Here is a 26,347-nt window from a genome sequence, read left to right as displayed (position 1 = left end):
CCTAGCACTTTGGGAGGCCGAGGCGGAAGGATTGCCTAAGGCCAAGAGTTCCAGACCAGCCTGGACAATAGCGAGACCCCGTCTCTACAAAAAATAATTAAAAAAAAAAAATCAGCCGGTTGTGGTGACGCTCTCCTGTAGTCCCAGCTACCTGGGAGGATCGACTGAGCCCAGGAGTTGAAGGTTGCTTTAAGCTACGACGACGCCACTGCACTCCGGGCCATCAGCAGAGCTCCCCCTGCAGGCAGCAGATGTAAACACGCCTACTCCCCAGCCCAATCAGGATACCCATCGTCCGACGTCCCCATCAGCACTCCCTTGTCCTCCCCAATTCCTTCAATAAAATACAGAAGGAAGTAGTGAATCCACACACATAAAAGATTAAACTCGGCTGTCACCACTTCTGCCACATGTGAAGGGCTCAAAACTGAGTGGATCTGACTCAGCAAAAGACAAAGTCAAAATTTAAAGTACTACCTCAGCATTTTGCAAATGTCCAAAAAAATCCAACGTCCCCAAAAAAGGTGAAGAGCTCACAAACTCCGCAAAAACCAGGAAGACACTCTCAACTCTGTAGGAATTGAGAATGGGAGATATGTCGAGACTAGTGATCTAAAATCAATGCATAGGGTTGGGCTTCATTTGAATCCACAAATTCCGAGTATTGGCATGCTATTTTTATTTTTATCCTCATTAAGGTTTAAGCTTCCGGAATTTTAAGCCCAAGTCCAATTTCTGAATGGACGAAGAGTGCTGTTTAAAGGTGACCGCAGTATGCTCAATCTTCTAACCTTCATTAATTCAATTTTGACAAATCGTTCCATTTACTAGTTGGCAGCCCAACTTCAATCTTACTAGTGGCTTGACAAGGGCAGCTAGTACGACTTTGAACAAGATACTGAATTTAAGGCAACTGTAGTAAGCATTACACGTTATCTCACAACAAACCTATGGCATAGGTGTTGCTGTATTTTACAAGTGAGAGGACTGAGGCTAATTTGTCGAAGGTCACATAGCTTGTCGACAACAGATTCTGAGTTTGGATCCAAGTCTGTTTATGTCCAAATGTCAGGTGCACGCCGAGGACAGCCCTAGGCACACACAGAAAAGCTCCCAGGCAGCAGAACGCGGAGCGGCGCCTTGTCCCCGCATCCCCCAAATCCTACGTGCGCAGAAGCTGCAGAGACGAAGGGACATGGTCACGACCTTGGCATCTGGGGCAGGCACCAGTGCATCTATCTATGCACAGAGCACAAGTTCCTGTGGCAGGGGGTGCCGGATTTGGGGGGATGATAAGGGGAGGGAGAGGTTCTAACGCAGCTGTTGGGGGTCTACGGAGCAGTTACAGACAAATGAGCACCAGAGTGGGGGAAAGGTGACGGCGGTCGGCAGGTGCGTTTCCCGGCGAGCCTTCCCCAACCCCAGGCCCAACCCTCCCGGGGAGAAGGTCGCGCAGGGAGCGAAGCCACGCGGCGCTCGGGCGAAACCCAGAGAGTGGCGCGGCGGTACAGCGCGCAGGGCGCGGGGAGAGGGCGCTGCTCCGCGACTCGGCAACCTCCAGCCCGCTCGTCCCCGCTTCCTCCTCGCTCCTCCCGCTTCCCCGCGCGCCCCGCGCTCCCGTGCGCGCGTACCCGCTTGCCTGCTTCCAGCCGCCGCCGCCGCTGCCCGGGCCATGGCGATCTGCTTCTGGCTGCGGAGCTGCCGGGCCCCGCGCCTCCGGCCGCCTCCTCCCGGCCGCCTCCTCTGCCCCCGCGCCAGCGGCCTGGGGCCCGCGCCCAGCCAGGCTCAGCTCCGCTGCTACGCCGGGGGCCCAGCGGGCCTGTCCGCGGCGCTGCTGCGCACTGACAGCTTCGTGGGCGGCCGCTGGCTCCCGGCCGCCGCCACCTTCCCGGTGCACGACCCGGCCAGCGGCGCCGCGCTGGGCATGGTGGCCGACTGCGGGGTGCCCGAGGCCCGCGCCGCCGTGCGCGCCGCCTACGAGGCTTTCTGCAGCTGGAAGGCGGTCTCGGCCAAGGTGAGAGCTTGCCGCGTGCAGGGGTCGAGAGCTGACCCGGGGCCCAGCAGGGAGCAGAGGGGTCTTGGCCCAAAAGTGAAACCAGCTCCGTCTTCCTCTCCTCAATTGCCCGGGGTACACAGAACGGAAAGTCAGAGCAACAAGAAAGGAGCCGATCAACAAATAAGTTTGGAACATAGACTTTGGCCAACCTCTGTGCCAGGCGTTAGGGACACGGCCCCTGCCCTCAAGCCTCATGAAGTGTACTGCCCAGTAGGGGAGGCAGAACACAAGCACGTAAGAGTGTTATTGGTAACAAGCCTGACCTTGTGTGTGTGTGTGTGTGTGTGTGTGTGTAGGGGTAGGGGGCGGGGTGTCAGGGCAGTGAGAGAGCACGTGTAGCCCTTCAGAGTATATGAAATACCTCCCCGGCTGCACGGAGCCCACCTAGGAGGCTACTGCAGTGGTCTGTAAGAAGTCTGGTAGTGAGTGCCCTGGTCTAGTCATGGGATCAGGAACAGAGAACTGTAGAAAGATTCAGACTTTGTGCAGGGAAAGGGAGGAGTCCAGGACTATTCTCCAGGTTTTTAGCCTGAATGGATAAGTACTATTTACTGACATAAAGAACACTAGAGCATTGGGGGTAAGGGATGAGAATAGAGTAAGAAGAAAACTAAGAAATGTTCCTCCTTCATTTATTACATTACGCCTGGAGCCAACCCAGTGAAGTCATCTTCTACACTATCCTTGAAACCCCTCCCTCTGAAGATACGCATCCAGTGATCTGCACAAGTACCAGAGATTCTTAACATCCATCCTTCAGCTGTTTACTGAGCACCTGCTATATGCCATGCACTGGTGGAGGTGCCTGGGATACATCAGTGGACAAAAGAAATATTCTGCCCTTATGGAGCTCATGTGAGGCAGAGGGGAGATCTAAACTATAGACAATGAACATAATGCCTATGTAAATAAGTATGTTAGAGGTGGTGAGTACCATGAGGGCGAAAAGGTAGAAGAAGCAGGAGAAGAGAATCAGGGGCCAGAGGGAAGGGGCAGGCACGATGCAGTGTACATAGTGTCTGCTCAGGTGTAGTCATGGGCGTGGGCTGCCATTACCAGTACACAGACTGGAAAGCTTAGACAACAGAAATTTATTATCCCACGGTTCTGGAGACTAGAAGTCCAAGGTCAAGATGTCATCAGGGTTGGTTTCTTCTGAGGCCTGTCTCCTTGGCTTGCAGATGACTGTCTTCTCTCTGTGTCTTCACATGGTCCTCCCTCTGTGTGTCAGTGTCCTCAACTTTTTTGTAAGGATACCATTCAGATTGGATTGGGCCCACCACAGTGACATCATTTTAACTTAATTACTTTTATAAAGACCCTCTCTCCAGATACAGTCACATTCTGAAGTACTGGGGGGTTAGGACTTCAACGTATCAATGGAGGGGGACACCATTCCGCCCATAACATCAGTGTAGGCCTCATTGAGGACATGATATACAAAGACCAAAGGAAGTGAGGAGATTCAGCTAGAGCCAAAGTTGGGAGCGGGGCTGATGTTTTTTTGCAGAACAGCAAGGAGGCTCACGTGGACTGAGCACAGGGGAAGAGTTGTAGGCAAAGAAGTCATAGAGATACGGGGAGGAGGGGGCTGGACCATGTGAGAGAAGTGGGGCTTTCTGAGGACTTTGCATTTTACTTTGAGTGAGGTGGGGGCCGTGTCAGGGTTTTAAGTAGAGATACGATCTGATTTACGTTTCGAAGGGATTACTCTGGCCACAGTGCTGAGGACAGATGGAGAAACAACAGTGCTGGAAGCAGGGAGACCTGTTGGAAGGGTGGTGCAGGGATTTCAGTGGGAGATCACGGTGGCATGAACGAGGGTGCTAGCAAGGGAGGAGTCATGAGACCCGAAGGCTTTTGGCCTGAGTCGCCAAAGGATGAAGTGGGGTGAAGCTAAGGCGGGGGAAGGGTACGGGGGGAACAGCAGTGGGGTGAGACTTCGGAGCTCAGGTTTAGACCCTGAGTCCAAAATATCCATTCACGCCGCAGTGGGAATGTAAAGTAGGTAGTCGGATATGAGAGTCCAGGGTTTGAGAGCGAGCCCTGGGCTAGAGATCTAGATGTGAGAGTCATAGCCATGTGCACCGCAGGTATGCTCACAGCCATGGGAATGACCTGGCATGTTCAAGGCCTGATCCCTGGTTCCTCTAGCGTCATTCTGGAGTCCCTCTAGGGCCCACAGGATCAAGGCTGCCATACGATGGTGTTACAGTACAGAGGTCAGTGGTGGTTTGGCAACTGCAGGGCAGATGTTGGGGCCTTTTGCTGATACTGGCAGTGTTACCCTGTGTTCTGCTCACACCAGTGTGCTAATGTCTGTGTCCCTTGAACATTACAGTGATGTCAGCTTCCATCTCACAAGGGCTCCAGTCTTTTTAGGGAAACTTTGTTACTGAAAGGAGAGGTTTTTGGGTCCTGGAGCATCTAATACTAAGGGAGTGGTACCATCAGCTTCCCTAAGGGCCTGCAACTGCAGCTAGGAGATGTGGGGCGCAAATGCAGTGACGTGGCGAACACAGTTTGCAAGGCGGCTCTGCGATTCATCCCTTTCCTGCCTCCAGGCCTTTGTTGTCTTTCTCCCGGGTCTGTTTTCCCCTCCCTTCTCTAGGCCCATTCACGTCCCACCCATTCTTGAAGGTTTAGCTCTTGTGTAACTTCTGCCTTTGAGCCCGTCTAACCACAACCTTCTATTATTCTCCCTCTTCCAAACCCCCAGGCCTGTTCCATGTACCTTGTCATCTTCTGCATTGCCTCATATTTTTCTTTTCATGTGTTTTATGACCTCCTTTTTCCTACCTTGTGAACTCCTAGAGGACATGGGAGGAAGGGAACTAATATTTATTGACTACCTTATACATGAATGCGTTTGTTTCCCATTGCTATTGTAACGTATTACCATAAACTTAGCAGCTTCAAACAATACGAATTTCTTCTCTTTCGGTTCCGGAGGTCAGCGGTCGAAAATAGGTTGGCAAGGCTAGGTTCCTTCTGGAGGCTGTAGGGACAGTCTGTTTCCTTGTCATTTCCAGCTTCTACAGGCTGCCCACATTCCGTGGCCCTTGGCCCCATATTCCAACCTCGCCTTTTCTCCCTCTGACCCTTCCGCCTCTCTCTTGCAATGACCCTTATGATTGCATTGGGCCCACCCAAATAATCCAGAATAGTCTCCCCACCTCAAGATCCTTAATTTAATCACATCTGCAGCATCCCCTTTGTCGTGTAACTAACATAGTCACAGGATCGGAGGCTTCGGATGTGGACATCTTTGGAGGCTATTATTGTACCCACCACAGCTAAGTATTGCTCTCGGTGCTTCACACGTGTTTGATTTCATCCTTTCAGTGTCCCCGTGAAGTAGATATTTGATTCGTCTATTGCTTCTTGGCCTTTTGGCTAAGATCAAGTGTAGTATCTGTTCTTATCAGTTTAACAATTCATGTTACACACAAGGGAGCCGACTGAGAGATCACAGGTCACCGTCCCTCACTTCACTGCTGGTCACAGGGAGGCCCTGAGATCTGAGCACCACGCGACTGTCCACTGTCCCGCCTCTCAGGAACCCTGTCTGAGTCTGGCACTTCCACGCAGCCCCTTATACAGACTATATTAGTTTCCTACAGCTGCTGTAACAGAATACCACAAACTTGGCGGCTTAAACAAAAGAAGTTTATTGTCTCAGGTCTGGAAGTTAAAAGTCTGAAATTAAAGTGTCAGCAGAGTTGGTTCCTTCTGAGGGCCATGAGGGAAGGATCTGCTCTAGTCCTCTCCCCTCGGCTTGTAAGTGGCCTCTTTCTCCTTGTGTTTCTTCACATTGTCTTTCTTCTATGCAGGTTTCTGTGCCTGTGTCCAACTTTTTCCTTTTTCTAATGACACAGTTATATTGGATTAGGACCCACCCTAATGACCTCATTATAACTTGATTACTTCTGTAAAGACCCTATCTCCAAACAAGGTCACATTCTGAGGTCCTGGGCGTCAGGACTCCCAACATACCGTTTTTAGGTCGACACGATTCAACCCATACTTTGTTTACCGAGGGCTTTGCATGCTGAGGGTATTTTGTGGCTTCTGCTGGTTTATGTGTTCAGCCTGAACATTGTGTTTTCTGCCACCAAGCAGAAGCTGCTTTTTGTTCTTATAGTTCTCATGCTGCTTCATGTCCTTCTCTCATTCTTTCTCAGACTAAGTATGGTGCTTTATTCACAGCAGGACATTTCCTCGGGTATTTAATTTACTTTCCCAAGCCAGATCTCCTAGATTTTAGTATGTCATCTCTCACCAGAATAATCCGCAGGCCTGGAGTCACCAGATTCTTAACTGACTTTGCAGAGTGTGAGGGTAAACAAAATGTAATGACTATAGCAATATTGTTTTAAGAGATGTTGATGCCTCTTCTCCAGGTTTGAGATTTAGAGGCCTCAATAATATCCTTGAGAGGCAAGAAAATGCAGCTTGTTAGCCTGTCCAGAATAGAGAAGGGAAATAACCCAGAAAAAGACAGCTAGTGATACACACACTCAGGCTCTCCGCTCATGAGTGTTACAAGGAAAGAATTAAAATCTTAGATCTGCTGAATGGATTAGCACATCCAAATGACAAACCAGGCGTACTCACTGCAGTGGGCAGTCCTTCAGGCAGGGGGGAGTAAACCAAAGATTCTTTGTGGCTTTGGATACACCTGTTCAGATGCAGGAGGCTGAAGCCCTGGGCACATCTCTCTCTAGAGTGCCTCTGTGCAGCCCGGTTGGCCTGATTCTCTCAGCGGCCTTCTTGTTTTTTTCAACCGGTTTTATGTAAATGAAATTTTTAAAAGTTTTTTTACTTTTAGAAACCATTTCTTCCATAAGCTTAAAAATCTAATTTATCCCTTCATCTCCGTTTTGCTCATTGAGAATTTTTTAAATTATGGTAAAATATGCATAAAACTTACCATTTTAACCATTTGTAAGTATGTTCAGTGTCATTAAGTACAATCACATTGTTGCGCCTGGGCCCTCTCCTTAAGTGTATAAAACCCTTTCTTATGCCTCACACACCCCTCAATCCCCACCCCAGTGTGTGGGACAAATCCAGTTTGCCAGCAAGTTGTTAAAATAGAGAATGATACTTGAGGACATTACATTGAATGAAATGAGCCAGTCACAAAGGGGCAAATCCTGCATGATTTCACTTATACGAGGTACCTAGAGTTGTCAAATTCATAGAGTCGGAAAGAAGAATGATGGTTGCCAGGGGCTGGGGGGAGGGGGGAGTGGGGAGTTATTTAATTAGTACAGAGCTTCAGGTTGGGAAGGTGGAAAAGTTCTGGAGGTGGACGGTGGGGATGGTTGTACAACACTGTGAATGTACTTAATGCCACTGAACTGCACACTTAAAAGTGGTTAAGATGATAAATTTTATGTTATGTGTATTTTATCACAATTAAAAATAATAATATAAGAACTAGGGAACTATACCTTTGTGTGGTAAAATTAAAGTTATTCTTATTTACCATAAACAATAGTAGCTGCTTCCACAAAACTTTTTTCTTTTATGTTTATGACTCATACACTCCTTTAGATGCAACTTGAAGCTTATCAAAGAAGGGTTGACATTCGTCTTCCCAAGGACATTGCTCAGGGTTCTCCAGAGGAAGAGAACCAATAGGATATATATAGATATGTAGGAAGAGACTTATGAGAGATTGGCTCACATGACTGTGGATGCTAGAAAGTCCCGCAATCTGCTGTGTGCAAGCTGGAGGCCCAGAAAGCTAGTGGTGTAGTTGTAGTTGGTTCTGAAGGTCTGAGAACCAGGAGTGCTGATGTCTGGTGCCTGAGAACAGGAGAAAATGGATGTCTGAGCTCACACAGAGAGCCAGTTCTCCCTTCCTCTGTCTCTTTGTTCTATTCGGGTCCTCAATATATTGGATGATGCCCACTTGTATTGGTGAGGGCAAATCTTCTTTATTTAGTCTACTGATTCAAATGCTAAACTCTTCTGGAAACACCCTCACAGACATGTGCAGAATGATGTTTTACCCCCTATCTGGGCATCCCTTAGCCCAGTCAAGTTGACATATAAAACTAACCATCACACCAAGAATGAATCCACACAGCTATTTTAGGAAATTGAATATTATTTAGCAGTCTCTCTGATACTTGGCATTTCATTACTTCTCTGTCTTGTTACTTCTTTTTCAGGAAAGAAGTTCATTACTGCGGAAATGGTATGAGTTAATGATACAAAATAAGGATGACCTTGCCAAGATAATCACAGCTGAGAATGTAAGTTCAGGGTCCTGGCTCACTACCCTGAGAACTTGTCCAGGAATTCTTAGACTAAACTCGGGAAGGCCTCTGACTTCCCATCTGTGCTGTCTGTAGCTAAAGAATATGTGATTTTTCATCTACTGATTAAATACCAAATCATTATTGTGCCAGGGTACTCACATTTGGTAAAATAAAATTTGTATGTTCTAGTTTATTCTTATTAATATTCAAAGTTAGATTTTGTTTGAAATTATATGAATACTGCTTTTTCACCATTCCAATTTTTTTTTCTATGTGACTGTTATGGTTGATTTTTCATGTTGTTTTATATATTTTAAAATGTTCCAATAGTTCCTCCCTAAGTATAATAAATGATTTGACACCATGGTTACAATATTTAGGTATTATTGGAAAGAGGAAAAAAGTAGAAGATGCAGCTACAGGTGTCTCCTAAACATATTGAGAATGCAAATGATTCTTGTGGTTTAGGGTGATACAACCATGCTTATGTCCATCACTATTTGTAGTTCTGCTTTCTGAAAATCACACCCAAGTTAGAAATTTCCCAACAACCCTGTGGGTTTTGTAATGGGAGACTTTTCTACTCCTTTTGCAGCCTTGAAGAATTTAGAAGCACAGAGTCCTTCTTTTATTATTAGAAGGTAATAATAAATGGGTTCTTTTCTGATTTAATTTAGGGAAAGCCACTGAAGGAAGCACAGTCAGAAATTCTCTATTCCGCCCTTTTCCTAGAGTGGTTTTCAGAGGAAGCGCGCCGCATTTATGGAGACATTATCTATACCTCAGCAAAGGACAAGCGGGCCCTGGTCCTCAAGCAGCCTATAGGTGTGGCTGCAATCATCACCCCGGTACGTGCAAGGATCAGCAGGATCCTAGGGTAGGAGATTGGGAAACAATTCATGCTTCCCCATGAGCCGGTGTGCTCATCCTGCTAGCTTTATCACCTGTTCTCGGTTTCCTGATTCCTTTGCTGGATGCAGAGCTGTGTTTCCTGGTCCTTTGTGATATGGTAGGTGTGTTGGCAGCAAGTGGGAGTAGTATTTGCTAATGCCTGGGAAAGTGGGATGACCCACAGGAGGACCCAGGCAGCTTTTCTGACTTGGCATGAAGGCTTCTCTGTGATATTGCACCTCTGAAAAGATCTTTCGATGTTTATCATTTTTAAAAGGACTTAAGATATGACATATTTTTTAATGTGCCATAGTTTGGAAAAAATGCTTCATTTATGGTTATCCACAAAAAAGCATTTGTGTATCTACCTGTGGGCACTAGGCCAGGCTCTAGAGGTTAAAAGGCTAAGAAATTAGATACTGCATCTGCCAGGATGGGGCTGCAGCACATCTGTGGGTACCCAGTTTCCTCTCTGGGTGACCAATCTTTCTAGGACCTACCTTCTACTAGGTCCCACATGACTTCTCTCCAATGTCTGCCAGCTGGTCTCAAGATTGCTGTTCTTTCCCTGCTCACTATAATTACAGATAGAATCCCCCTTACTGCCTAGACTTCCTAGGTTTGGCTTGAAGCTTACTGTATACTAGCTGTGTGACCTTGGACAAGTTATGTAACTATGCTGTCTTGGTTTTCCCAGACCTGCTAATGAGGATAATATGAACATTGTTGGGTTGTGATAAGAATTTAATTAATTGTAATTTTAAAGTGCTTGGAACAATACCAGAATAAGCACTACATATGTGTTTATCAAAATAAAATACTGTTTTTTACATGTGTAGATGTCTACAGATATCCATAAATATGTATATAGAGGGACATAACAAATTATCTACCATTTTCACAATCACCATTGCTAATATTTTCTCCCAAGGGCCTGAAGCCAAATCCAGCCTGCTATTTTTGTTTGTGAATAAAGTTTTATTGGGACATGGCCACACCCATTCACATTACCATCTGTGGCTGTTTTCACGATACAGCTGCAGAGTTGAGTAGTTGTGACAGGAACTGTATATCCTAAAAGCCTAAAAGATTTACTGTATAGCCCTTCACAAAAAAAAAAGGTGGCTGACTCCAGTCTAGATAATTTTACACAATGTTAAATTCTGAAAATATTTCCTGTCTTTATGAGCTTTTATCTCCCAAGTCCATCAAGTTGGGAGGGGTCAGGTGTTTGGAGAATGCACCTGTGCAGCCAGAGAACAGGTTTGTCAGTCAGTTGTGCAATGGAATTTGTTGACTGACTTCCTAACCTGCCTTCCTTTGGACTAATGAGGCAGTCTTTCCTCTGACATACTTCCTCCGCTCTTCTGACCCCAGTGGAATTTCCCCAGCGCCATGATCACCCGGAAGGTGGGGGCCGCCCTGGCAGCCGGCTGCACCGTGGTCGTGAAACCTGCAGAAGATACACCCTTCTCCGCGTTAGCCCTGGCCGAGGTGAGTGTCTCTCCCTGTGTTTGTACAGAGCCAACAAAGTCCAAAAATGGATTTTTTACTCTGTGGTGCAATTGACAATGCATTGGACTTCTAATTCAAAAATGTACTTTTTTATCTGGGACAGAAAGAAGCAGTTCTGGAGCCGCCTCCTTTGCCTGTGTCTGCCACTGCATGGTCGTGTGTTTTAATCAGATATTATTTTAAGTCAGATGTTGCTCTTTTCAGGAAAAAAAAATTGGTAGGGGATTTTCTGATATTTGTAGGCCATGTATTTTTTTTAGCCTACCATAAAAATGGTATCTATCCATCAAATAGGCACTTTCATCACATAGGCACTAGAATGTGGGTGTTTCTCAGATGTAGGAAACCTCTTATTTACCACTCCCATCCCCAGTTCAATGTGCATTCCATCAGATCTTGTCATTCTTCTGTTTGGAACTCCCAAATGGCTTTTCACATCACTTAGAGCAAAATCCAGACTCCCTGCAGTGGCCCTCAAGGCCCTATGAGTTGTCACCCCCAACCACAGTACCCCTCTGACCTGGTCCATCCCTCTAGAGCCCCCTCACTCATCACTCATCCGCTTGGGCCACTCCGGCCCCATGCCATTCCCAGGCTCCACCAGCCTCACCCTCGACTTGGAATTTATTCTTTTCCCTCTGTCTGGAGCACTCTCCCCACAAACACTCCCGTGACTTGCTTATTCATGTCTTTACTCAAATGCCACCTTCTCAGAGAGGCCTTCCCTGGCCACCTTATTTAAAAATCACAGCCTCTCTCTCAGGTGCTCCTGATCCCCCTCTCTGCTTTGTGTTTTTCCCCACAGCACTTAACACTACTTACCCTACCACTGTTTCTAGGCCTTTTCGGTGGGCAGGGCTAGGGGATGAACAATATGCGCACACACACACACACACACACACACACACACACACACACACACAAACACGATAAAATACTGCATAAATTCCTGTAGAAGCTTGGGATTCAGATTTAGTCCTACAGGGTTTTTACTTACCCGCTTTATATTATACCTGCATCTCCTTTCTTCCTGGTTCCCAAGGATTCAAGGAATGATTGAATTATTAATATCTCATAGTTACTCATTACATACACCACAGCTTCTGAATATTAATTTTAATATCAGAACCAATATGTCTACTGAAAATGGTTTAACTTTTTTGCATTTTCTCTCTCTATTCTCCCATTTTTACTAATAAACTTTTTATTTTAGAATAGTTTTACATTTACGGAAATATTGCAGAAATCAGTACGGGGTTTCCCACATACCCCACACTCAATTTCTCCTATTATCTGCGTCTTACGTTAGTAGGGTACATTTGTTACAATTAATGAACTAATATTGATCCATCATTATTAACTAAAATCCATACTTCAAAAAATTCATTCTTAGGATTTTATTAGTTTTTACCTAATGTCCTTTTTATGTTTCAGGATCCCATCCAGGATACTACATTACATTTAGTTGTCTTGTCTCCTTAAGGCTCTCTTGGCTGTGACAGTTTCCCTCTATTTTAAAATAGTTATACTGTGTCTGAGTTGCCCGGACTATAACCATTGCATACTCTGCTCTCTCCCTTTTAACCCACCTTTAGATGAATTCAACAAGCAGCGATGTATTTGTTGCTCACCACCAGTGCTTATGTCATTTGGTTATTTGAACTTTATTCTCTAGTAGATTCCTCAGAGAAGGGCTCATGGGAATGATACTTCTGGTTCTTAAATGTTGACAGTAGTTTGTGCCCATTATGCTTGTAAATCAGTGTTTTTTTTAAACTTTTTTTTTTTTTTTTTTGTGACAGGGTCTCCCTCTGTAGCCCAGGTGGAGTGCAGTGATATAACATAGCCCACTACAGCTTTGAACTAACTCCTGGGCTCAAGCCATCCTCCTGCCTCAGCCTCCGGAGTAGCTAGGACGACAGGCCCACACCACCTCACTCAGCTAATTGCTTTTAGTTTTTGCAGAGGCAGAGTCTCAGTATGTTGTCCAGGCTGGTCTCAACTTCTGGCCTCAAATTATCCTCCCACCCTGGCTTCCCAAAATGCTGGGATTGTGGGCATGGCCCACTATACCTAGCCATAAATCAGTATTGCTGGGTATAAAATCCTTAGCTTACATTTTCTTTACTTGATTATCTTAAATATATTCTCCATTTTCCAATGTTATAAAGTGTTGAAAAGTCTGATAATAATCTAAGTTTCTTGCCTTTATAAATCAAGGGGTTTTTTTGGGGGGGTTGGAGATTTTTTTGCCTAGATACACAAAAGTGGGTGGGTTTTTTTCTCCTTTATCTTTAAAGACCAGTAATATCACTAGAATATGTCCCTGATGATTGTTCTGGGTCCATGCTCTAGTTATACAGTGTGCCCTTTCAATATGTAGTTTCAGAACTTTTTTTGATCTCTATAAAGTTTTCGGATGTTGTTTTTCATCCTTGATTTGCTTTACTTCTTCAGAAGCTCCTGTTATCCATAAGTTAAATCTTTTTTGTCACGTTCTCCTGTATCCTTTTCCCTAATGTTTAAAATTATCTTCCTGTTCACCTTCTATTTTTGTTAAGGTTTTACATGTTATGTTTATTCGTTCTTGTATATGTTCCTTATAGTTTGTTCTTCATTTCTGAAATGATTTTTTCCAATCATTTCTAATTCTTCCCTCACCTCATTTCTAAATTTTTCTAGCTCTGATTCATGTTGTTCTTTCATATCGGTATACTTTTCTCATCATCTTTTACCTTGTAAATAGTAAATAGTAAATTGTAAATAGTAAGTTACAATTCGGGTCTGTTTTGTGGGCATGTCTTTCTATTATGCTTTTGTTGTCTCTGAGGAAGTTATTCTACTCCTTATTCTCTCTCTTTTTTTTTTCTTTTAACAACTTTGTATGGGATTTGAACTCAGTGCTTTTCTGAGAGTTTTGTTTATTTTTATGTGGAGTTAATTTTCCTGAACTTTTAGAAGAAGGCCTAGTTAGAAATAGCTTCTCTACCTTGATGGAGTACCTTTTGCTCTCTGGTGTGTTGTGTTCAAAGATAAGGCAACTTGCTTCCCAAGATTCCCTGGCTTCGTTCCCTTCCCCACTTTTATCTGGGCCTTCTCCTCTTGCATCACACTGACCCCAGGGGCTGGACCCTCCACGCCCTTCAGTGCTTATTGCAGTGTCCCTCGTACTCACCTCCTACTGGAGCGGGCAAGGCCCTCCCACTCGCAGCTGCTGTTCTCAGCTGAACACCTGTGGGCTGTCTGGGCGTCCGTGCATCATGCAGCCTGCTGCTGCCCTCTGTTTGCTCTCACACAGGTGCTGACATGACGCCCAGGTCTTATCACGGTAGGCGGTGTGTCCTCACCCACTTGTAATCTGTGGTTTGTGGAGATACCTTGTCATCTAGCCTTGTAAATGTCTCTGATATTTTGGTTTTGCTATCTAATTGCTGTTTTTAGGAGGAGATTTAGGGAGCTTCAAAAACTCTGCTGCTACCATCATCTTCCCAGAATCCCTAGTCAGATGTACATAATAAGCTAATTGTTAATGGAATCCAGAAATTAAAATAATTTAGGATATGCCTTATCCAAAGAGAATCGCCGTAAAAAGAGCACGGGTTTCCAGGTCAGGCCGCTGTGGGCCAGCATGCAGTTCTGTTACTTCCTACTGTGTGGCCTCGGCTGGACCCTTCCCTGCTGGGCCTCCGTCTCCTCATCATGGCTGTGAGAAATAACCTATGGAAAAGCTTTGCCCCACTGCAATACACCTAGTAGGTGCTCACTAAATGCCCCTTTCTACGCTGCTATCCTTGGTCCTACAGGTGAAACAGATAACTTTTTTCTTGGAATATCTGATTTTTCTTGAGAAAGAAATTCGAGGTTGTTTGAATAGAAGGTGGCACTGAAACTCATACTCTAAGAAATTTTAATGATGTTTAATGATACATTAATATTAACGTCACTTTAGCACTAATAAGAATCTTATTTCAGTTTCATATATATTCTTATTCAGTACCCAAGGTCAGCTTAACATTTTTCCCATTACTTTTTGGGTTCAATGTCTATTTATTGCTGTTCTTTTTTGAGTTTGATAATTTGCTGCTTCTCTTTATAGCTTGCAAACCAGGCTGGAATTCCTCCAGGTGTATACAATGTTATTCCCTGCTCTCGAAACAAGACCAAGGAAGTAGGAGAAGCACTTTGTACTGATCCTTTGGTGCCCAAAATTTCCTTTACTGGCTCAACAGCTACAGGAAAGGTATGTGACTTAAGTCTCAAAGGAAAAAAAAATTCCATTCTAATATTTTCTCTTTATAGAGTATAAAAAGACTGTTTCATCTTAGTCACCATTTTTAGAAAGATTGCAGCAGAGTGTTAAAAGCTCTGTCAAATAAAGTAATGTCTAATCATCCTCTGGAGATATTTTTAAATGATGTTTCTTATATAGCATGACGTACATTCCCATTTGACAATACCAAACGAATTGAGGCAGCAAGGTTCTCATTATTTTCCCATTATTTGTTGTATGTGAAGTAATTAAAAGCTATCCATTTTATTTCTTCAATTCTTGAATTCATGTTTTTTTTTTTTTTTTGAGACAGAGTCTCACTTTGTTGCCCGGCTAGAGTGAGTGCCGTGGTGTCAGCCTAGCTCTCACAGCAACCTCAAACTCCTGGGCTCAAGCGATCCTCCTGCCTCAGCCTCCCGAGTAGCTGGGACTATAGGCATGCACCACCATGCCCGGCTAATTTTTTCTCTATATATATTTTTAGTTGTCCAGATCATTTATTTCTATTTTTTAGTAGAGACAGGGTCTCACTCCTGCTCAGGCTTGTCTCGAACTCCTGACCTCGAGCGATCCACCCGCCTCGGCCTCCCAGAGAGCTAGGATTACAGGTGTAAGCCAACGTGCCCAGCCGAATTCATGTTTTTTCATAATCTAGAATTAGAGATTCCAGAAACACACAATTGATGTTGAAATGGATGACTTAGAATGGAACAAAAATTGTATTTAGTATAAAGGTATTTACAGAAATGGAAAGGTATCTTATCTTTTTTTTTTTCCATGAATGTTGAAAAGGTCTTTCCTCAAAACTTCATGTGTATGCCTGTGAGTAGATTTTTATTTATCCTTTTAAATGTCCAAAAGAGAAAAACGTTACAATAGAACAAAATGTTTTTGTTTATGGTGTCTCTTTCTAGATAGTATACTTCTTTCTGCTAGTTTATGTTAATATACATATATATGTATCTATACTCATGCTGGACATGTACATAAACACACAACAGACAAAAATGATCTAATTTGAAAGTTTCTGTGAACCTGTGGTCATTTTTGGAAACCATAAGAAGAGGAAGGAAGAAAGCAGGTTTTTTTTGTTTTGTTTTTTTTATTTCAGCATATCATGGGGATACAAATGTTTAAGTTATGTATGTTGCCCTTGCCTCCCCACTCCCCCCCAAGTCTGAGAAGAAAGCAGTTTTAATACCTCCCGACCATAGCTACATTTGTCATGCCATAAACTCACACTCAGGGAGTAGCACTCTGGAATCCTGCCATTCATTCACGTCAGAAATAGGAATTTTTTAATCCATGAACTGCTACGCTCCTGATTGATGGGTCTTACAATGCAAGTGTAAGAGGGATGCAAATGTTACTATGAAGCAGAGAAAAAGAGAGTGGCCTGGGAGAAAGGGTTGTAAAACCTTTGCCATTCAAGCCAGAGAAATGCCCAGGATACTGGGCAAACGGCAGCATTCATTGCTTTTCCTCAGTTTACCCAGCAAATTGTCATCATCTGACAGGCCTCAGGAAAATGTCTACCATGTTCCTGCCAAATCTAGATTTGCTCCTGTTTACTCTGGACAGTGGTTGACCACAAGTGGCTTAAAGGGAAGAGTGACAAGTATAGCTAAAAGAATTACTGATCTATATTGCAAGGGCCTCTTCTGAGCTGGTCTTCACAGAGATCAGTGGCTGAGCTGCTGGTCTGGGGGCACAGAATCTTGCCTCATGACTGCAGCCCACACCATGAGCCTGTTCTAGAGATGCCTGCCCTGTCCTCCTCCCTTTCTAGGGGGGGCCACCCCTCCCAGAGCCCTGCTGAGGAGACAGCAGCCATGTTTTATAGCACATGACACCTTGGCTCTTTCTGCACAGAGAACTGAACCATGAGTGGTCACTGACCTGAGGGAAACAATTTGTAGGCTGGCTGGTGACCTAGGACAAGTGGCCTGACCTAGGACAAGTGGCCGGGTTAATCACATTCTGTCTTTGGAGCCTGAGGAGGTCAGCAGTGGGAAGTGGAGCTGAAAATATTCATGAAGAGGTGCCAGGAGTTCACACCGTACTCCAGGGGCCATGACAAGCCATCGTGGGGAAGCGGAGCCTGAGTGGGGAGAAGACCTTGTCAGAGGACGTAGAGCTAGTGCACGTGGAGGGACAGACAGCAGGAGACAAGGCCAGGCGGAGGTGAAATGGAGCGACCCAACAGTGAGAATCTTTTTATACTGGAGCAAATTCAGGGAAAGTCAGTGGCCTGGCAGATGGCATTTCTTTAAAATTCAAAAATAAAATAGCTATGTTGAGTCCAAGAAAGTAATATGTTTAATCTTAAAACTTGTACTGTTTTGTTGAGTGGTGACATTTCAGTGAGAAAATTGTTGCCACCATTTGATTGTTGGAATATTAACATCTGAGCACTTAGAAAAGCACTGGCACAGGCCCAGCTTTCCAGCCATTCTGTAATTTTACCAAGGGCCCTATCACAAAACCCACAACCTTGGGGTGTGTATCACTTGGGGGAGCATTTGTACAGCCTCCTTGGGCTTATGAATACTGCCTGTTTCATTTGAACTATCTCAAATGGTTCCATCTTTCCTGTAGCCATAACTGGACAGAGACCTACTATCCTACCATAAAGAGTTTAAACAGTATCTCAAGAATGGAAAAACAAACACCACATGTACTCATTATTAAAGTGGAACTAACTGATGAGCACATATTCACACAGAGGGAAGTAAAACTCAGGGGAAATCAACCAGGGGGGAGGAGGGGAGGGGAAAAAAACCTACCTAATAGGTACTATGAATACTATTTGGGTGATGGGCATACCTATAGCCAGGACTCAAGTGTGACAAAAGCAATCCATGTAACCTAAAACATTTGTTCCCCCTTAATATTTTGAAATTAAAAAAAAAAATCAGAAATAAAAAGAGTTTTAAACATCCCTGAGTAGCTTTCTATTTTTTTTTTTTTTTTTTTTAACTGAGCCAGTGAATGGCACCTTTATTCTGAGGCTGAACAGCAGTTGACTCCCTTCCTTGGTAACTGCTCCACCCTCCATACCGGGAGAGGTAGGCGAAAGTAACATGCAGCCACCCCTTCTCTTCCCTTCTTCCCTCCCAGGCTGAGCAGCTTTCTTAAGCCATAAAATCTCTTCCTGGATATTTAGAGCCTAATAGTTATATATATATCAAAAGCCTTACAATTGTGCATTGAACTAGAAATTCTATAAATTTATCCTGAAGGAATAATTGCAGTGTAGCAATAATAGCAAAAATTGGAAGCAACCTAAATGTCCAACAGATGGGGACTGGATAAGTAAATTATGGAACAGCCATGCAATGGACTACTATGTATCTAAAGGAATGTTCTAGAAGCACATGTGCTGACATGAGAGGATCTTCACATTATAGTGTTACATTAAAGGAGCAAGATATAAAGTGTTATGAATATGTTAAGATGTTCCAGATATATGGTTAATTGGGAAGATAAAGCAGGTTACAAAACCATTTAATTATACCATCTCGTTTTCTTTTTTTTAAAAAAAGTACATAACTTGAAACTGCATGGCTAAATTCTGAATGGATGTACCTTAAAATGTTATGACTGGTAAGCTATGGGCTGTGGGATTCTGGGAGATTTTATTACCTTATCTTCATATTATGATTTTTAAGCCTAATTATGTTTGTGAATAGGTAATATACATATAGTTTAAACATCAAGACAGCATTAACATCTTTACCTGGAAAAATCTCACCCTCCCCCTGCCCCAGACTCTCTCCCCTTTTCTGTAAGTAATTACTTTTAGTCTCTTCTTATTTTCCCAATGTTTCTTTATAAAATACAAGCAAATATAAATATATATTCTTTCATGGGTGGATTAATAAAATATGGTATATGTGTATACCATGGAGTATTAGCCATAAAAAATGATGAATTAATACCTTTTGTAACAATCTGGATGGAACTGGAGACCATTCTCCTAAGTGAAGTACCGCAAGAATGGAAAAACAAATACCACATGTACTCACTGTTAAATTGGAACTAATCAGTCAGCACTCATGTGCACAGATGGAAGTAAAACTCAACAGAAATCAAGCAGAGGGAAAACGTAAAATCACACCTAACAGGTACAGTGTACACTATCTGGGTGATGGGCACTTACAACTTTGACTCAGGCAGTACAAAAGCAATCCATGTAACCAAAACATTTGTACCCCCATAATATTCTGAAATAAAATAAATAAATAAATATTCTTGTTTCTCCCTTTTCTTGGGTGAAGAATTGTCCCATATCCACATACACATTATTATGTACCTTGCTTCTTTCACTAATGGGTAATGTTTTAAAACAAAGGTTTAATAGTCCTGGTAGTTGATTTCAGTGCTCATAGCACTCTCTCCTCTGCTTTCAGATCCTGTTGCACCATGCGGCAAACTCTGTGAAAAAGGTCTCCCTGGAGCTGGGCGGTCTTGCTCCATTCATAGTGTTTGACAGTGCCAATGTGGACCAGGCTGTAGCAGGGGCTCTGGCATCTAAATTTAGGAACTCTGGGCAGGTGAGTCCTATAGAGCAGTGGTCCCCAACCTTTTTGGCACCAGGGACTGGTTTCATGGAAGACCATTTTTCTATGGACAGTGGGGAATAGGAGAGCATGGTTTCAGGATCATTCACGTGCATTACATTTATTGTATACTTTATTTCTATTATTACATTGTGACTTGCTACTCACTAATAGGGTTTTGAGCTGAGTCTGCAAGAAATTGATTTATTATGGTCTCTGTACAGTCAAACCTCTCTGCTAATGATAATCTGTATTTGCAGCCACTCCCCAGTGCTAGCGTCACTGTCTCAGCCTCACCTCGAATCATCAGGCCTTAGAGTCTCATAAGGAGCCCACAACTTAGATCCTTCACATGCACAGTTTACAGTAGGGTTCACGCTCCTATGAGAATCTAATGCTGCTGCTGATCTGACAGGAGGCGGAGCTCAGGAGGTGATGTGAGCTATGGGGAGCGACTGTAAATACAGATGAAGCTTCACTCCCTTGCCAGCCAATCACCTGCTGTGCGGTCTAGTTCCTAACAGGCCACGAACCGTACCAGTCTGCGGTCTGAGGGTTGGGAATCACAGCTGTAGAATTTCTCAGGGTGTGTGTGTTGGAGGGGGGCATGTTACAAAGGTCCTACCACCTCCACTGCCTCCTCATCTGCAAGGAAACCTTTGGGTTCCCTCCATTGTTCATTCTTTATTCATTGACTCTTTTAGCAAATATTTAATAAGTGCTTTTTTTGCCAAGCTATATGAGGCAATGAGGGTCCACAAAGAAATAACACATAGCCCCCGGCTTTCTTTAAAGAGTTTCTTAAACAGCCAAATGTCTTTCAGTCAGATAGTTCTCTCATCTCTTTTTTCCCCTACCCTTTGAATCTGGTTATTTTCATAGTTTTTCCTCACTGGGCTTTTCTCAACTGATAGAATTGTCTCTTCAGATGCAAAGCAGGCTTGAACAGCTAGGTCTCTGAGGCCAATAGTCTTAAGGGAAAGAAGGTAGGAAAATGTTGAGGAGGGTGCCTGGAAAAACTCAAAACGCTTCCACTTGCTAAGACCTACCAGGGCCTGGCTCGCCCGAGATGGAGTGGGCATCAGAGGTGCCCACAACATGGAGCAGGCCACACCGCCATGTGCCCAAGGAGTGCCTGTGCTGCCCTGGGAGAACAGAGGCCTGAATTCACATCTTCGTAAGAAATCCTGGAATATTAGATGATCTGGCAGAGACTTTCAAAGTTATCTGATACAAACCTCACATTTTACAGATGAGGAAATGAAAGTCTAGAAAGACTAAGTGGCTTGAGGTCAGACATCCTTGGGCCACAGTCCTGACTGCTGAGGAGCTGGGACTCTGACCCAATGGCCCTTTCTCCCAGTTTCTATCCAAGCTGCTGCCAGGATCCTTATTCTTAAGTGCTTTGTCTTAAAAGTACCATCAATATGCAATTTTAAGTGCCTTCCAGAAACAGAGTAAATACTCCTGAAAAGTTATATCGTGAAAAAATGATGAAATGTTTTGTGATAGTCTATATTAAATAATTTTCATCCTTGCTTTGGCCTTTGGTAACTTAAATTTAAGCTTGGTTTTGTCAGAAATAGGTATGTTTTCTTTTACAAATGCAAAATGCCAATATTACACTACACTTTATAGTTACACTGTAAATATCACACTTTATAGTTTCACTATAAAGCTACAACTTTGGGGTATGTTGCTGTAAGCCAATAAAAATGCATAGGACAAAATTGTATGTACCCTTGTTTCTAGTAGGAAAATACATGATTAAGAAAAAAAGATAAGCAAATTTATCAATGATAACTACATTTCCTATAATGCAGTTATATTTTATAATTTAAAAATACTAGGTCCAATTATAATAGAAAGAAATAAGCAAGATCTTTTCAATAATTTAGGCTGACATGGAAGAATGGTCTTGTGTCCATTTTTGAAATGTCAGATTCAGTCAAATGCTCAGAAGTTTTAAGCTGAAGGATATATGTTAGTGTTTGACCTCGTTCTCCCAGCCTCTGCTCGCTTTCACTGCTGCATCACTGTCTCTCAAGAGGGTTGCAGTTTCTGTTTTGGGGTTTTTTTTGTTTTTGTTTTTTTTTCTTGCTATTTGTTTTCCACTGGCTTATTGAAGCCATTTGAAAAAACATGGGGTGGCCTTTGTGTGCGTGCGTGTGTGTGTGTGTGTGTGTGTGTGTGTGTGCACACAAGTCCTTACGCTTGCTTACTTGTTTGAACACAGATGTGTGGCAGCTGTGGAGGGAGTTGGAGAGGAACATGCACTGACGCAGTGCTTTTATCTTTGGGGCCAAGCCCACGTGGGGAGGAAAACAGCAAGCTGGACACATGATGAGAACCCCGTAGGGAAGTGTGTTCACAGAGTGGTGGTAGCGATCACACATCTATTGGTTGGGTCACTAGCTTCTGACAAACTGTCTACATGAGTTTGTTTTTGTCTTCTGTCTAGACGTGTGTTTGCGCAAACCGATTCTTGGTGCAAAGGGGTATCCATGACTCCTTTGTAAAAGAATTTGCTGCAGCAATGAAGAAGAGCCTGCGTGTAGGTAATGGATTTGAGGAGGGAACTACTCAAGGCCCATTAATTAATGAAAAGGCAGTAGAAAAGGTAAGTTCCTTTTATTATCTGGTAAAGTCAATTTCATGGTTTCAATATCAAAAGCTTAACCAGTGAAAAACACTTGCTTGAAGGGTGGGGGTGAGGGGATAGGGGAAGTTCTTTAATGGACACAGAATTATAGCTAGATAGAAGGAATATGTTCTAGTGTTTCATAGCACTTATTGGGTGACTATAGTTAACAATTCATTGTATATTTTCAAAATAGCTAGAAGAGAGGATTTTGAATGTTTCCAGCACAAAGAAATGACAAATGTTTGAGGTGATGGATATGCAGATTATCCTGATTTGATCATTACACATTACATACATTTATCAAAATATCACACTGTATCCCATAACTATGTACAATTATTATGTTTCAATTAAAATTAATAATAAAATGAAAATAAATAATAGATGGCATTGAAAGGTAAAAATAAAAAGTGAAAACAAACAAAAAGGCCACTTTGGGAGGTTGGTAAGATGACGGACTAGAAGCGGCCCATGTGTACCGCTCTCAAGGAGAGGACTGAAAGTTGCAGGTGGGTGCCCACCTACGAATGGCCTCCCTGGAAAGACCATTGTGAATCATCGAAGAAGCAATGGGGGGCATTCAGAGTGAAGGAGAAGGTGACAGGCGATCCATTTGACAAGATCAGAAGGTACCTGGGGGAGGTACCCACATTTGGGTAAGGACAGGAGGAGAGAACTCTGGGCCTCCACACGCCCCTATGAGCACTGAGGCCCGAGCTGTGAGGGGCCCCCACCACCACCACCACAGACCAACAAATGGATCAGGGAGCTGCTTGGAGTCTGTGTGGCAACATTGCACTGGAGAGTGGGCACAACATGGACCTGGGAGCTCTCATTCCAGGTTACTGCAACTGACATCATTCCAAGGTCAAAGGTCCAGAGCACCAGGTCTACACACAGCTTGGCTTTGCTGCAGCTGCCTTATCATTGCCTTGGCTGGCTGAGGAGGGAGCAGGGAGAGTCAATGATCTCGCATAACCCATGACAGGGAGCCAAGCGCCTTTCTCCCCATGGGGTTCTGAACAGATCAGGTACCACAGACACCACCTGAGAAGCCCTTCAGCAGCTGTCTCTGCAGGATCTGGGCAGGGGGAGAACTCCAGCAGCCCAGCAGCTGAGCCACACAGCTTTGTCTCTGCAATCCCCAAGCTGCCACCTGGCCCCATGGTTCTACACCCACAATTCCTGCACTGTTGCCCAGTCCCACCCCCAAGGCTCCAGTGCCATCCTTGGGTCCAGCAGTTCTACCCATGAGGTTCCAGTACTGTCGCTGGGCCCATGGCCCCAGTTCCCAGGCCTTCCTGCTGCTGTTGGGTGCCATAGCTCTACCCTCAAGGTTCCAGTGCCAGCAGTAGGCTCCACAGCCCCAGTACTGAGGCTCCCTCCTGCTATCGGGCCCTGTGCCCCATTCCCAAGGCCCCAGCACCACCACTGGTCCTTGCTCATGGATTAGTAGAATCAACATTGTTAAAATGTCCATACTGCCCAAAGTGACTTACAGATTCAATGCAATCCCCATCAAAATACCAACATCATATTTCAAAGATCTAGAAAAAATAATCCTGTGCTTCATTTGGAACCAAAAAAGAGCCCAAATAATAAAAGCAGTCTTAAGCAAAAAGAACAAATGTGGAGGCATCGCATTTCCTGACTTCAAATTATACTGTAAGGCTATAATAGCCAAAACAGCATGATACTGGTATAAAAGAAATATAGACCAATGGAACAGAATAGAGAACCCTGAAATAAAACCATCTACCTGCAACCAACTGATCTTCAACAAAGCAGGCAGCAACATGCACTGGGGAAAGGAGGCCCTAATTCAATAAATGGTGCTGGGAAAACTTGATAGCCACATGCAAAACAATGAAACAGGACCCCACCATATACAAAAATAAATTCAGGATGGATAAAACACTTAAATGTACAGCATGGAATCCCAAAAATTATAGAAGAAAACATAGGAAAAACTTTTAACAGATATTGGCCTAGACAAAGAATTTATGACTAAGACCCCAAAGGCAAATACAGCAACAACAAAAATAAATGGGATTTAATTAAATTAAAAATCTTCTGCCCAGCAAAGGAAATAATCAACAGAGTAAATAGATAACCTACAGAATAGGAGAAAATATTATCAAGCTATACATCTGAAAAAAGTCTAATATCCAGAATCTATAAAGAACTCAAACATCCACCAGATGAGGCTTAAAAAAAAAAAAAATCAAATCAACAAGGAAAAAACAAACAGTCCTATCAAAAAGTGGCCTAAAGACATGAAAAGAAATATTTCAAAAGAATTTGATAAATGGCCTATAAACATATGAAAACATGCTCAATATCACTAACTGTCAGGGAAATGCAAACTAAAACCACAGTGAGATACCACCTTATGCCTGTCAGAATGGCCATTATTAACAAATCAAAAAAGAATAGATGCTGGTGTGGATACAGAAATTAAGGAACACTTACACACTGATGGTGGGACCACAAATTAGTACAACCTCTACGAAAAACAGTATGGGAATTCCTCTGAGAAATAAACATAGACTTAATTTGATCCAGCAGTTCCACTACTGGCATCTACCCAAAGGAAAAGAAGTCATTTTATCAAAAAGACACCTGCACTCAAATGTTTATTATAGCACAATTCACAATTGCAAAGATGTGGAACCAACCTAAGTGCCCATCAATTCATGAGTGGATTTACAAAATAGACACACACACATCATGAAGTACTACTCAGCCATAAAGAGGAATGAAATAATGTATTTTGCAGCAACTTATATGGAACTGGAAACCATTATCCTAAGTGAAGTATCTCAGGAATGGAAAAACAAACACCACATGAGCTCTCTAATAATTGGGAACTAAATGATGGGCACACATGGGCACAAAGAGATGTAAAAGACATTGGAATCCAAGAAGTGGTGGGGAGGGAGTAAGGGGTAAAAACTTACTTATTGGTACAATGAACACTATTCTGGCGATGAGCACACTAAAAGCCCTGATTTAAGCATTATATAAGGTATCCATGTAACAAAAATATTTGTACCCCCTTAATGTTTTGAATTTTTTTTAAAAAGCCACTTTGGTAAAGTGCTCAGCAAGGCTATTTTAGGAAGAAATGAAGAAATCTGCAAAAAGTGAATTTCTTGTTCTCTGAGCACTTTTGTTAAGAAAAAAAGAAGAAGAAAAAAGGAAAAAAAGTGAATTTCTACCAATTTTATCTGAATGGGGGATGGGGAGAGCATTGTCTGGTCCAGCCCTGTCATTGTACCAAGTCCCCATGACATATGTCGCTGTAGGTCTTCTACTGCCCTCCCTACGTTTTCTGTTATAGTTTTGTATCCCTCATTGCTTTGGGAATTTGGATCTTGAAACACAAAGTTCTTTCATTATTTTGGAACACCTAAAAGGAAAGGAAGACCGACTTTGTTTATGGGATGATTTATGTTCCCGCTGTAATCCTGGCATTGGCCTGTTGTTTCCTCTCCTGAGGACAAAATGCCCTTCTAGAAGACTCCTTGGTGGAAGCCTCCCAGCAGTGGGGGTATAGAATCGCAGGTGCCACATTCAGGATTTAGAGGTAGTGAAAGGAAGTTACTTTTAGAAAGAATTTGTTTGTTGGAAAGAATGTCATAAACTAGACTACTAGCGAGGTGAGATTTCACTCTTGTTCTACTGTTTAAAAAAAAATGTACCCTTTTTTAGAGTCACTTACAAAGAAGTTTCTTGTAATACTAAACATCTAGTATACTGCCTGGATAAGTCTCTACTGATAGAATGGATTTTTTTTTAAAAGAATATTTAAAATCAGGCAGACAATGGTAGCTGGAGAGTGTTTGTGGCAAAGGGAGGAGAGGTGGCCAGAGGAGGCAGAGAGGACACACAGCCAGCCCTGGGGCAAACCTGAGGAACCAAAGTCAAGTTGGAGCCAAGTCAGTACTCAGCATGGGAAGCACAACCAGCCCTCTCTGTTCCTTGGCTTCCTGCCCCCACCCAGTGGGCAGTCAATTCAGCTGAACTCACTCGCATTGGTTGCCTTGGGAAACCCAAGAGAGCATGAGGTTTGACAGAGGTCTGATAAATTTCTAGTTATTGCCTTGGGATTACTCTAGGTAGAGAAAAAAA

The 26,347-nt window shown here is 43.4% G+C and overlaps 2 protein-coding genes across 2 annotated transcripts in view; one reads left to right on the top strand and one right to left on the bottom strand.

Annotated features, from left to right (window-relative positions):
• The window catches only part of GPLD1 (glycosylphosphatidylinositol specific phospholipase D1), a 55,113-nt gene extending 53,461 nt beyond the window's left edge, over nucleotides 1-1,652 (bottom strand). Inside the window, exon 1 of the mRNA XM_012638565.1 lies at nucleotides 1,632-1,652. The gene's annotated coding sequence lies outside the window, so the exon portion shown is untranslated. The remainder of the gene's footprint in view (nucleotides 1-1,631) is intronic.
• The window catches only part of ALDH5A1 (aldehyde dehydrogenase 5 family, member A1), a 31,629-nt gene continuing 6,849 nt past the window's right edge, over nucleotides 1,568-26,347 (top strand). The window contains exons 1-7 of the mRNA XM_012638655.1: nucleotides 1,568-2,014; nucleotides 8,242-8,325; nucleotides 9,009-9,179; nucleotides 10,600-10,716; nucleotides 14,834-14,977; nucleotides 19,420-19,563; nucleotides 22,031-22,189. Coding sequence (XP_012494109.1) covers nucleotides 1,673-2,014; nucleotides 8,242-8,325; nucleotides 9,009-9,179; nucleotides 10,600-10,716; nucleotides 14,834-14,977; nucleotides 19,420-19,563; nucleotides 22,031-22,189 — 1,161 coding nt within the window. The 5' untranslated portion in view covers nucleotides 1,568-1,672. The remainder of the gene's footprint in view (nucleotides 2,015-8,241; nucleotides 8,326-9,008; nucleotides 9,180-10,599; nucleotides 10,717-14,833; nucleotides 14,978-19,419; nucleotides 19,564-22,030; nucleotides 22,190-26,347) is intronic.

This window comes from Propithecus coquereli, unplaced genomic scaffold (assembly GCF_000956105.1).
Source record: "Propithecus coquereli isolate 6110/MARCELLA unplaced genomic scaffold, Pcoq_1.0 Scaffold131, whole genome shotgun sequence".
Lineage (NCBI taxonomy): Eukaryota > Metazoa > Chordata > Mammalia > Primates > Indriidae > Propithecus > Propithecus coquereli.
This window is presented reverse-complemented; position numbering and strand designations above follow the sequence as displayed.